The following is a 13875-nucleotide window of genomic DNA, read 5'->3' on the forward strand; positions in this document are numbered from 1 at the left end:
CAATAGGATTGATTTCATAAGAAATTATATATTTGCATTTTGGACACATTTTGAAGTCATTTGAATATATGTTTAGCTGATCAATGCTTATTTTACTTGGATGGTTGTAAGGTTATAAACTATTAAACTTTCATATTTCTGTAAAACAGCATTTACTAACCTTCCTCATATACTCATACATAGAGAAAATCATAATATTTTATGTGTCACACTGGTATTTGGGTCACCCTACTGCTCTTTGACTCAAGTATTTTTGGCCCAGGGATCCATTCTTCCTTTACCTTAATGGTGTGTCTCCTCCTCTATGTTATCTCTCAGTGCTGAGAGGAGTGATACCTGTAACTCACTTGTGAATGTATAACCTTTCTGAGAAGGTAGATAAAATGTCTGTTCTTTGGAGCTATGTACACAGTAAGCATATACATTTCTGGGAAAAGTAAAATTTCAGTGGTCCATTTTAGGATATTTACATTATGTATCATTCTAAGTCATGGGTTCATGTTGGCCAGCATCTTATATGTGAAGCCTGAAGAAACTATTCTCTTTTACTTTTGTTCATAGATTATAAAGATACAGAAAATCATGATTATTAAGGCCTTCTGTCACCAACTAAAGCTTCATTATACATTTTCTTTGATCTGTTTCTTGCAAGTTGGAAACGAACTTTTAATGTGCTTAAAATATTTGCGGTTATGTGGTAATAGTAACAATAATTGTACCTAACAAAAGAACTTGGTCAGGCATAAAATGCATATTCTTTTAGTTTAATTGTTTATATTGTTTATCCTTCAGAGTTCAGAAGGAATATTTATAAGGTTTGATCTTCTTTAGAAAATGTGTTGCTGTATTTAAATACAGTGTTTAGTGTGAACTTAGCTATATCCCAAAAGAGTCTGCTGTGTGTCATTAGTAAAACTACTGTGTATAAAAACTTTCCTGAATTTCAGAATAATTAAAACAATTCAGAATTTCAGCATGAAGATAGCAGGAAATGTATATTGGATAAGACTCTACTGTTAAAATATTTCTCCTCCTGGCTTTCTTAATGTGGTCAATGTGGACCCAGTTCTTCACTGGAAACCAGAGTGGCCTCTGATAGTTCCGTCTGATGAGTCTCCATCCACCTCCTTTCCCCTTTACCTCAACCATTTCAGTAGGACCCCTTTTTAGTCCCGCTTCTGTTCTAACTTAGTATCTTACCATTTCCACCCAGTTATGCTCTTGGAATTATCTTTCCAAAGCACACAGTTTGATCATGTCACTTCCCGGCTTAAAATTATTTTTTCTGGGGTATCTCTGGTAGGCCAGTGGTTAAGACTCTGGGCTTCCAAAGCAGGGAGCCTGCATTTGATCCTTGCTCGAGGAAGTAGGATCCTACATGCCACGCAATGTGGCTCCCAAAGAAAGTGTTAAAAATTATTTTTTCTCTTTATTGCCATAGTAGGTAGCCATCTTTGCATAGCATTTAAGAAGACCATTTACATCTGGCCCCATCATACTCTTTATTTCCCATTCTTCTGTGCCCCAGTGTGCATAGGGTGGGCCTTATCTCCTTTCCCTAATTACTCTATTGTTCAGTCACTGTTGTTTCTTGTATTTTGTTTTCTAGTCATGTCACTAGCTTTTATCACACTCGCTTCATATTCTTTCCCTGAAAGACCCCTCATCTGTACCCACATCAGATGTTAACACTCTACAAAGTATTCGACCCTTTTTTAGAAATAACTTTCCTCCAGTGATGCTTTATACTTCCTTTAGAGCATTTACCACACTGTGCCTTGGAACATAATTAGTTGTATTAATATAATTCATTCTGTTCTTCCACTAGATTATAACCCTTTTGATAACATGACTCATATGTTATTTAATTAAGGTGTTTTGTTGGTTGCTTAATATAAGACATGGAATACACAAACATACACTTACGCGTACACATTTTCATTTACTCAGTTTAAGCATCTAGCTTTTTTATAGCACTGCTACATGCAGTGCTAGTCTCTATGAGGAAATAAAAATGACATGTTCCATGAATATAACATGCCTTCAAAGAATTTTATTCAGGGGGGGGAGATAATGCAGTAGATTGAAGGGCATTGTGTACAAATGCCATGCATGTACATACAGTGTACATTATATACCACGTATAAATATTTTTGTAAGTATTTTGGGTTTGTCCTTTGGTGTTGTACCATGTCTCCATGTATATGGTTATGTGTGTATGTCTGTTAGATTTTTCTGCCCACTTAATACACATCAGTTATTTCTATATGAAAATCAGTAGCTGTTATAAAATACAAAACTTTCTATTTAGATAATTTCATTTTCAATAAATAAAATAATAAACTGAATTTAGAACTTAGCTTAATATATTATTTAAGAATCAAGTAATTTTAGTTAAATTTATAGAGACTGACTTGAGGTACTGTCTTCATGTATTTATTAACCTAGTTTGCTTTTGTTTTTTTAAGTAAAGTAGTGATGCTGTCATAGTTTTATTTAGAGTAATTTGGAGAAAAAACACTTTATAGTGATCAAAAACTGATTTTATTTGCATAGTTGGATGTCATCCAGTGTGTTATGCTCTTAATTAACGTGGAATTCACTATGCAATGTTTATGTTTTTCTGAAGATTGAGAAGAAATGTGGATTTGACTCACATACTATGATATGTTGTATGTAAAGTGTCAATGCAATGTTCTGTGTACTTTCTTTATGCTCTAATATAATTAATTTGTTTCTAGATGCTGGCATCACCATCTACATCAGGTCAGCTGTCTCAGTTTGGGGCAAGTTTATACGGGCAACAAAGTAAGAATTTTGTATTTATTATGGGATACTTTATTTAAAGAAAAAAGTAACTATCAAATAAAAAATAATGCTGCCCTTGTGGGTTTATTCTAGGATTTAAAAGGAAGGATATTTAATTTTCAGTTTTCCTTATTTTACTTAGCAAAACCTCATTATTTCAGACCTTGCTAATTCAAAATTATTTGGATATAGGATAGATCAAAATTTACTTCTGCCTCTTTCATATCTGTATGTTCCTTTGCAGTAGTTTTGGAGAAGATTTGCTAAACAAATTAAAAGTAGACATCCTCTGTGTTTTCAATTAGAGGAAGTTACAGGATTTTTGATTGGCCAGTTAAGTGGGTTGTTTTGCTTATGTTTTTTGGCCTTATTATTAATGTAAGCCCATACCTAGCAGTTTGTGAAATGCTCTCTTTGTTTAGCAAATACTTCTTTACTGTAGCTCAGTCTGGGTATATATAATCTATGTTTTTGACTCATAGTTCAATGCTTTTTCCATATACAAGATTTTATTTCTTATTTTGTGTTGTAATAACTTTTATAGCGCTTAGCACAGTGCCTAGCGCATAGTAAGCGCTCAATAAATGTTAACTATTATTATGACATAAAATTTTTATAAAACTAAATTAAAAATTTTCACCAATTTTTCAAATTAATTTTCCAAACTTATCTATTAATAAGGTATATCATCTCTTTTAATGTCAGAGACTACTGATTTCTCATGTCTTTAGTGGGAGGGGAGTGTTAAAAGGGATATAAATTCCCATGAAAAATTATAGAGTAATAGAGTAACTGAAGCAGATAATATGATGACCAAGTAATTTAACCAACTTCAAATAAAACTCAGATATTTCATTTTGAACTCTTTCCCAATAAAAGGCAAATTTTTGATAGATATCAGAGTAGTTTGTCATACCACTTTACCCTTCAATTTTATATTGAAATTCACTAGGGGGAAATAGCATATTTTGTTAGAAAAATACATTATAATTTCCATCTTATTTTTTTTCTCTCCATCTTTTGTTTCATAGCCCTATTTTTAATACAGAATTAGTAAGGAAAATTATTAATCACTTACTGGTATTAACAGTTTTCCTCTAGTTAAGTAGAAAACATTTTTTTTTAAGCCTTTTAGTACACAAAAAAGATGTTGCTTATTTATCAGCAAATATTCATTCTCATTATTATGGGAATATTATTAGCTAGCTGTTTTGTTTTGTTTTTGTTTGAAATCAACTACTTTCACTTTTCTGGTAACCCTTACATTGGAAATACGTAGTTATTTTAAAGCTACCCTTTATTTCTATCTGGAGAAGGAAATGGCAGTCCACTCCAGTATTCTTGCCTGGAGAATCCCTTGGACGGAGGAGCCTGGTGGGCTACAGTCCACCGGGTCACAGAGTCGGAAATGACTGAGTGACTTCACTTTACTTTTATTTCTATAGAATCACTACAAAGTTCTTAAGTTGCTTTCCTTTTCAAGCCCACAGTTTATCACAGCAGAAAGTAAATAAGGGAAAGGAACAAGTTAAATTTGAGAAGCCAAGATTATTTAATGAAGGAGAGCATCAGTTATTTTACAGCGTTATCAGCTGTATGGACTTGGAAAATCTGACCTAATTTTTTTAACCAGCAAATGTGAAATTGTAATTGAGCTAAGTTAGAGCCTGGACTAGGTTTGGAATATAGTTATTTCATTGGTATGATAAACATTTATTGACTTCTTAATTTGTGTACATGATTGTGCTGATAGTTTTACAAAGATTAATAAATGTGGAAAGTTATTTTCATTAGGAAAGTATTTTAAGGTACTTATTAATTTAAAAAGAAGTCATATAGGACAAATATTTCCTGTTGGAGTTTAAAATAATAAATGGCTATATTACTGGAGCAATGAAGAACCAGCGTTTTCAATGTATGGCTTATTCTTTTAACTGACATTGTAGGTACTAGCTTATAAAAAAGTGAACCATAGGTTACCTAGAACTGAAATGTCTTGAGTCAGGAAACAGTTCTTTCTTTCTATTGCACAGGCCTGGAAGCTACATCTAGTAAAGTAAAATAAAGCAGAGCCTGAATTCCTGGGCTCTGTTAAGATAGACCTAGCAGGGCCAAAGTAGTTTGAACATACACCTTGTCAGAGAGAACACCAGCTACCATTTAGGACTTGAGGATCACAGCTTCAGTAGTACAAGTCAGAAAGAGAAAACTTAAGGGGCTGACCTTAATAAAGGATGGGGAGATAGAATAAGTAGCTAGGAATAGATTGATGATGCTATTCTTAAGGCAGCTAATTTTAATTGTGCATTGGACTAGATACGACAAAGTTCTTTTGCCTCCTAAGTGGATTGTGTACCACTATTAACTCTTGATTCAGATGGGCAAAGTTCAGTAGGAATTTGAGCCATTAAAATGAAGGTCTGTTGTCTGTTTTTGTTCTTGGTGATTAGAGAGATTAGAGGTAGAAAAGGTGCAGAAGGTAGAGTGCCCTCTCCAAACCTCAGACTCACTGAGTTTAAACAAGGGAAGGAGTGTTTCCTGGAATGGATACAGAGCTGCTTAAAGGTGGATTTTTCCAGATTTGGGTGGTACAAACGGTACCCAGCAAACACTGGACTTGGGGCTAGTGAGATCATGGGTTCTAGTATAGTATAATTGTATACAAATATGTCATTAACTTTTCATCCAAGGGTTTGTGTGACTGCTGTGCATCAAGTGGTAACTGTAGAAACTGGTGAATGCAATCTTGTATTAAAGTTACATGATGTTCTCTACTGGTATGTAATATTTTAGGTACATTGTCTAGGTTTAAAGACCCCTGGGCTCCCTGAAGCTGTGTACTGGATTGGAATGAACAGGGAACCAGAAATTAATTTCCCTATTTTAAGATATTCAATAACCCTATTAAAGGTTAAGGGACTTGCCTAAGATAGTAAGTAGTAGAGCCAAGATTGCCTTACTTTACAAGTTTAACTTTTCGAACATGAGTTTCTTTGAAACATGGATACCATATATTACTTACTGAATGTCATGACCCTGGAGGGCAATTTACACATAGTAGAAACTAAAAATGTTAAATCCACAGACTCCAAGAGTCCACTGACTAAGGAATTATGATAGCAGTTATTTATTTATTGTGTTATACCATGAGTGAAGAATTATTCCAGCATTGAAGAGTGTGGCAAATAACAAAGTTCCTGCTTTCATGGAGCTTTTATTTTAATGAAGGAAGACATAGAATAAGTATACAGACATTTAGTAAACAAATAATATTCTGGTAATAAGTACTATAAAAATTACCATATTAATGGATGAGTGGATGGGATTAACAGTTTTCAAGTAGGCAAAGAGTATCTCTGACAAGGTAATACTTGAATGCAAACCAGACTGTTGAGAAGTGGAAGTCCTTGGAAAGATCTGGGTAAGAGATTTTTCAGGTACAGATAACAGTGAATGCAAACATTCTTAATTCATGACAATGTAAGAATGAACCTCATGTGTTAAAAGATGAATGAGAGGGCCAGTATAATGAACAAAGAAAGTGGAAGGTTAATGGGTAGCAGATCATAGAGTCTTGTGAAGGTTTGATAAAGGATTTGGATTTTATTCTAAGTTTAGTGGGAGGGAATTTAAGATACAGTTTCCTTTTCAAAAGATCACCTTTTTATGTAGAAAATGAACTGAGTGGAAGTGGGCCAAGTGATAAGAAAAAAAGAAAGGGCAATTACTGCAGCAGTCCAGGCAAGAAAATAGAGTGGCTTGGATTAGTGATGGAGATGTTGAGAGGTGGTTAGATTTGGGATATTTTGGACATACAGCTAATATGATTTGGGGATGTGGAATATGAACGGAAGAGAAGGATCAAGGGTGATCTCTAAGGTTTAAGACCTGCATTACTTTGTGAAAATGTGCCACTAATCTGTTTTGCAAATTTGGGTTGAGGAGGAGTGTAAGGTATCTGTAGGAGATTGACACAGTTTATTCCACAGATAGAGTGCCACCTGCTGTGGAGATCCAGACAAATATTGTTTGGGAACTGTGGCTGGGTTCTAACATAGCAGCTTCTCATAGTTGAGGATGTTGAAGCCAGGTTAACTTCATCCATGCTTCTCTCATATATCTTTAGTGCTCAGAAGCAATCCCACTCTTCCACCAGGCATATATCTCTTGTCCGCACTTTCACACATCTTGCAGTTTTCTCATATTGAACTGCTGTGACATTTTTACATCACCCCTCAATTCAGTACAGTTCAGTTCAGTCGATCAGCCGTGTCCAACTCTTTGCGACCCCATGAATCGCAGCACGCCAGGCCTCCCTGTCCATCACCAACTCCTGGAGTTCACTGAGACTCACGTCCATCGAGTCAGTGATGCCATCCAGCCATGTCATCCTCTGCTGTCGCCTTCTCCTCCTGCCCCCAATCCCTCCCAGCATCAGAGTCTTTTCCAATGAGTCAACTCTTTGCATGAGGTGGCCAAAGTGCTGGAGTTTCCCCTCACCCAACCCCAACTCCTAGCACCGCTACCAAATGCCTGACTAGGGCTCTTTCTTTATTCAGCTAATGTACAATATTCTCTACCAAACATTTTCTGATACCAAATTCATTCTGCTTTCATGTCTTGAGTTAGAGGCACCTTCCATATACACCCAAGTACACTGTACGTATACTGCATGTAAACACCTTGATCATAGCAGTTTGGGTTTTGGTTTTTTGATTTAAATAGTCTTTTATCTCTGTAGAACAATAGGAGGGAAAGAATTCTAGGTGGGGAGAAGGATATGAGTAAAAATATGGGGGTATATTTTGGGAAGAAGACTAGGGAAATTATGAAGAAGAGTGTAAGTTGAGTATGTGGTGTCTAGAAACTAGAGTTTGTATTGGATGAGTAAAATATTAAGTTGATTGGAAAAGTATTATGTCAGTTATATCTCAGTAAAGCTGGGAAAAATAAAGACTAGAAGAATGTTTTTTGGTCTTGACAGAGCACTTTAAAGAGTAAGCAAACTGAGATTGGATTTAACTATACAACAGTGTTTCTCAACCCTTACCCCCCTCCCCCCTGCCAAAAAAAAAAAAAAAACACACCCACAGAGTTAAAAAAAAATCCCACCACCTATGAATTGCTGGACCCAGACTAAGTCACAGTTTCTGGGCAAGGACCCAGATGTTAAAGTTGTCCATATGATGCAAAGGTTAGCACCTACTATAGGAAGCAGAAAGTGTGATTGGTTGAAATTAGAGACAAGAAATTGAATCAGTGTATTTATTCTTCATTGTGATCTTGGGCAAGTCACTTAATACCTAATGTTCATCTATAAATTAAGTTGAATGACCTTCATCTGTAATTTAATTGGATAATCTCTAGAGACTTTTCTATCTCTAAAATTCTTTGATTTTAATGAAGGAAATGGCATAGTGAAATAGTATACAGAGAAGATTAACTAGATAAGTGCGGGACAAGTTGGAGGTAAGAGGTTATGGGGACAGGTAGGAGGAAAGAAGATGGTTGCCCTTTATGTGCGGGCAGGACAGTAAGTTAAGGAAGCCAGTTGCTTTGGGAATGGAAAGGGGATACTTGAAGATCTCTTGAATCAATTAAGTTTTCTCCCTTCTCTTTAAAGATTTCAGGAGACTCTATTTAAGTATGAATATTCAAGAATTTGGTTGCTGTTACCTCTTTTCTCATTACTTATGTCATTAATGTTGTTAATTTTTAGCAAAATATTGAATAAAGTGTGACATATCATGCCATAACTGTTTAAGGAATATGCTGTTAACCAGTTTGTGCAATGGAAGTAGTTCATGGAAACATTTCTTAGGTGATATCTTGGATTTCTGAAAAATGATCAATAAAGAATTCAATTCATTTTTTGTTTAGCACCCTGCCAAATAACAGGAATCTACTTAGAATATGTTCATGTATTTCTTCTAATACAGTATTACACTTTATTATCTCTGTCAGATTAAAGAAAAATTTGCTTCAGATCTATAACCTTTTAAACTGCTTTTTACCTGGTATTTTTTTGGAGGGGGTGAGAGTTCGTTCTTTTATTTCTTGTCTGTAAAAAAGGGATAAATACCTTCTCTATAATACTTTATAAGGAGATGAAGTAGCATAGTGCTTCACATAGTTCTTAGGTGCTTGATATATTTTATTTAATTCTGCTATCCTTCCAGTACGCAAGCTTACGTGTACATATTTAAGCTTTTCTACTTGTAGTTATTTCATGTCAGATAAATTTTTTTTTTAATGAGCTGGATATTTTATTCCCCTTTCAGCTTATATGTCTTCCAATATAATATTTTGGGCTTCCCTGGTGGCTCAGTTCATAAAGAATCTGCCTGCAATGTGGGAGACCCAGGTTCTATCCCTGGTGGGGAAGATCCCCTGGAGAAGGGAATGGCTACCCACTCCAGTATTCTTGCCTGGAGATTCATGGGCAGAGATGATTTTTTGTGATGTTTCTAATTTTACTAGTAAAAGTAAAATTTTCCCTCCCTTGACCCTACCCCATTGTAATATTAATAGTTTGACTCAAGCAACTCAAATTTAATGACTATGTGTTTTGTTCCTAAAAATAAATCTGTTTCTAGTCAGTGGTATTAATTCTATGTGTTTTAAAGGAATTCAGTTGAATTTAAAGTAACTCGGTTATTAAGTATTCAGGAGTTATTGATCCAGTTTGAAATTGATACATTCCTCTCTCTTTTCTTTTGATTTTCTTCGCCTACTCACCTGGCTCAATAAAATGCAGCTCAGACCATTTGAATTTATTAGCTGTTTTCATGAAATCAAAATGTTAAAGGAAAAAATAAAATTAAATGCTATATAAATTTTTATAAATAAAAATTAAATCACTTTGAGTGATTTCATACTGTCTTCCTCTGCTCTCCTCACTATAGGTTAATATCTAAAATTAATTAAATAAATTATCTTTCCCATTCTTGTTTCCTTCTCCAAAAGTTATTTTGATAATGGTCAGATAATCTGCAGTCTCGACAATATTTCTCAAGTTATATATTTTCATAGTACAGCATAGTATATGAAGGGTTGAAGTAAACAAATCTCTTGAGTCTTTAAAAGAGCCTACTGAAGAGCCAAAAGGGTGCGGTTCTTTTGAACATGTATGTTTATTTATAATGATGAAGGTATAGAGAGAATGAAATGGGAAGGGAAAGTAAATCTAGAGGAAAAAGAAACTTGACAGATATAGAGAAGATGAGAAAGTAAATGGAGGGGAGAGATAAGGTACATTGGTTTAGAAAACGTTTGAAGAGAAGTAAACATGTTCAGGAAAAGCAAGCAAGAGAAAAAGACTAGATAAAGGGTGTTACAAGTCAGTAAGTACTCACAAGGGTGCTCATTTACTGTTTAATTGGTTTCCCATAGGGTTCCAATTAAGAACACCAGGAGCTAAGAAATCTAAATTCTAATCTTGGTTCTTTGAGTCACCTTGGAGAAGTCAGTTAACTTACCAGAGGCTCAGGTTCCTCATCTGTAAAATGTGAACATTGGATTAGGTGGTCTCTAAGGTCCCTTCAGGTTCTAAAATTGCATGTTTCTTGGTGGTCAGTAACTGTGAGAAACACATTCCTGTGGGAAATTTGCAGCTATAGCTGACTTTAGGACAGCGTATTTAGGGAAAAGGATGTGAGCTTTTTCTGTCTTGTTCACTGCCGTATCCCCAACAGCTCACATAGTGCTTGACACATTAGGCACTCAATAGATGGTTGCTTAGTAAGTGATGTGAAAAATGTCACGGTGGTGGTTCATTATGGGAGAAGCATCTAGAGGGCTTAGAGGAAAGCTAGTGTGCTTGAGAAAAGGCAAAGACTTACAACTTCCGAAGAAATCTTGTGTAGGCTGGTTTTTAATCTCTTGTTCCTCCTTATTTTATCCCAAATTCAGAGGAAGTGGCTGTAGCTAGTGGTATACTCAAGGTCACAAAACTTGTAGTGACCAGACATACATATAATGACTAAACCAACATATAATCTAGTTCAGTTCCCTTTATGTATGTGACGTAAAGAATAACAGAATCAAGCTCAGGTCTTCATGGAATATAAGTATATATAGAATGTATCAAGCTCAGGTCTTCATGGAATATAAGTATATATAGGATGTAGTAGTTATATTAAATTGGATTTGTTGGCTTCATTCAGCTGAGAAGCAGTTAGGCTACAAGCTGAGTACTGAAGCTGACAGATTCCAGCTAAATCTTCGGGATTCACCGGTATCCCAAATTACAAAGTGGTACACTGTTATGCCAGAAGATAAATTTGCAAAGATATTTGAAGGAAAATATTCAGAACATATACAATATATTCCAATTTTTTGGAAGTCATAGTTTCAAAATATTCAGGTCTTTGAAATTCTTGAACCCAAAGTTCGACCAGAAAGAGGGGGAGGGAGTCCGATGCTTTGTGCTAAAATCCTCTTATTCATTAACTTTCATTCTATCTTGCCATTTTTATTTAATCTCCAGTTCAGAATAAGTGTGGTTGACTGATATGCCATTCCACAGCAGACTAGAAACAGAAGGCATCAAAAAGTATGAGGATAGAGGAAAGGAGGCATATTGGCATTCACAAGCAGGTGTGATGACAACATAAGTGATAGCTGAACATCCTTACTTTTGAGGGATAAAAGGGGAGGAAAGCATCTAGGACATTAAATATCTATGATAATTATTCTGAATTATTCAGAAAATAATAATTGATATCATTTTATATTAACACAAGGCAGGAAACGATTTATCCCAATTGGTTGATTTTTATTTTAATGTTTTGTTTCTGAGTGGTAAACTCAATAGTTTTCTAAAAGTACACATATTTGAACACATCTAACCTCACATCTGGCCCCATCAATGGTAGATAAATAGAAGGTCACTGTACTTTGAAATCTTTTGAAATATTATGCATTCCTTTCTCATAGCTATATCAGGTTGAGTTTTTAACAGTTGCTGACATATTGTGTTTATAAAAATTGTAATGTTGAGAAATATGTGTAAATAGTAGTAAATAAACTATTTCTTAAATGCATTTAGAAAGGATCAAATAAAAATTTAAACTACTTCAGCAAAGTGGGGATTAAATGTCTGTGTAACTCAGTTATGATTTAAAACATAAAAACACAAGATTGCAAATTTCTTAAAGGCATATTTGTACAAAATGTTTTTATTGAAACAAGTCATCTAATTTGTTATTGGCAGACATAGTGTATTGTAAAACAGAAATATGAAAAGAAGATAGATGAAAACAAAGAAGGAAAAATAGAAAAATGAAAGCAATATGAAAATTCATAATATTAAATTTCAGACAAACATTTTTGTTAAAATCAGATTAGAGTCCATTTGGAGTGAATTGAATATTTCCATTTAAAATTTGCATATTATTTTACGTTAGGTCATTTTTAAATGTTTTATATTACCAACTCCAGAAGATGGATAGCAATTTCATTCCTGATGGCAATGAATTTCCTTCTTCTGAATTTTTTTAATAGGTGCACTAGGCCTTCCAATGAGGGGGATGAGCAACAATACCCCTCAGTTAAATCGCAGCTTATCACAAGGCACTCAGTTACCGAGCCACGTCACGCCAACAACAGGGGTACCAACAATGTCACTTCACACGCCTCCATCTCCAAGCAGGTATTTATATTGATGGACCAGAATATTTCTCAAAATGTATCTTTGTAGAGTAAGCGAGCTTTTTAATTTTTTAATAAAGTAACTATTTATTTGATTTTCTGGTTCAGTGCCTTTCACTGAGGAAAAGAAAGTTGATACCCTGTGCTCATTTAATTTCATTGCAAATTGATAAGTATAGTGTAGGATGCTTTTATCTTGCAGCTAGCATACTGGTTATCAGCTGGGATGGGTATCAAAGATTAATCACCACCTGGGGAGCTTTTTTTCAAAAAAGCAAACTCTCTTCCTCAAAGGAGAATGTGCAATTTCAAATCACTCCTCAGATGATTCTATTTATTGCTCCCTCACCACACATCCATTGTTCTAGTGAGAATAAAATAAAGCAGATCACAAAAATGATGCATATTACTATTAAGATAGATTGACATACATTTGGAATGAAATTATTCAAAATATATATGTGAAATATGTTTGTATTTTATGTGATAGTCACACCAATAGTTCTCTCATCTTTGCTATCACCATATATTCTTCTATAATTTGCCCTTTCTTATTGGTTTGTTTACTTTGACTTTTCAGAAAGCTTTTTTGCTTTTCAAATGACCAGACAAAAGAATTAAATGAATAAAAATTTACAATGCAATTTGAACGTATATCTGAAATTCTAGGGTTAGGTCAATTGATTATTTACAGAGAATTTTAATGAGTGATTATAGAGAGCTTATTTAGTATACTGGACTTCTTTTTCAGGGGTATTTTGCCTATGAATCCTAGGAATATGATGAACCACTCCCAGGTTGGTCAGGGCATTGGAATTCCTAGCAGGACAAATAGCATGAGCAGTTCAGGGTTAGGTAGCCCCAACAGAAGCTCGCCGAGCATAATATGTATGCCAAAGCAGCAGCCTTCTCGACAACCTTTTACTGTGAACAGGTAAGATATTTATTGATACTGTGTATAATTGTTATTTCTGGGTATTTTCAAATTTGCCTTTTCATATTCAACGTTCTGTTCTTGAGTCTTGGCTTCTGTTTCATAAGTATGTTTCATCATATATTTTGACCAAAGCTTCTCTTTTTGTTACACATAGCAATTTAAACTCCCAAACTTAAAGACAAACTTTTTTGAGTATCAGTTTGCTTTTTGTTGCTGTTGTTAGAAAAGGATTGTTGTTAGGTTGCCTACCAGCAAAATTTTTGTTGAAATGTCCTTCCTCTATTAAATGAGGCTGGTCACCTGTGTGGTAAGAGCTCCATATTTATGAATAGCACTGGAAATATTATTATTGCCTTGCTTCATTTATCCTTTGGTTAAGTTCCTTTTCGACCGAATTTCTGTTTTGTTCTTTAGAGACTTACTGACCAAAGACTTTTTTAAGACTACATCTGTAGTATTTGAAATAGTGTCATGTCCTG

General features: G+C 34.6%; 1 protein-coding gene across 8 annotated transcripts in view; it reads left to right on the forward strand.

Annotated features, from left to right (window-relative positions):
- The window catches only part of CNOT2 (CCR4-NOT transcription complex subunit 2), a 131978-nt gene that overhangs the window by 97841 nt on the left and 20262 nt on the right, over positions 1–13875 (forward strand). For 7 of the 8 annotated variants that reach the window (XM_055580384.1, XM_055580382.1, XM_055580387.1 and 4 more), the window contains 3 exons: positions 2742–2808; positions 12313–12460; positions 13211–13393. In XM_055580384.1, the coding sequence (XP_055436359.1) occupies positions 2742–2808; positions 12313–12460; positions 13211–13393 (398 nt within the window). The remainder of the gene's footprint in view (positions 1–2741; positions 2809–12312; positions 12461–13210; positions 13394–13875) is intronic. The other variant, XM_055580388.1, reaches the window with a different exon arrangement.

Source organism: Bubalus kerabau, chromosome 1 (assembly GCF_029407905.1).
Source record: "Bubalus kerabau isolate K-KA32 ecotype Philippines breed swamp buffalo chromosome 1, PCC_UOA_SB_1v2, whole genome shotgun sequence".
Lineage (NCBI taxonomy): Eukaryota > Metazoa > Chordata > Mammalia > Artiodactyla > Bovidae > Bubalus > Bubalus kerabau.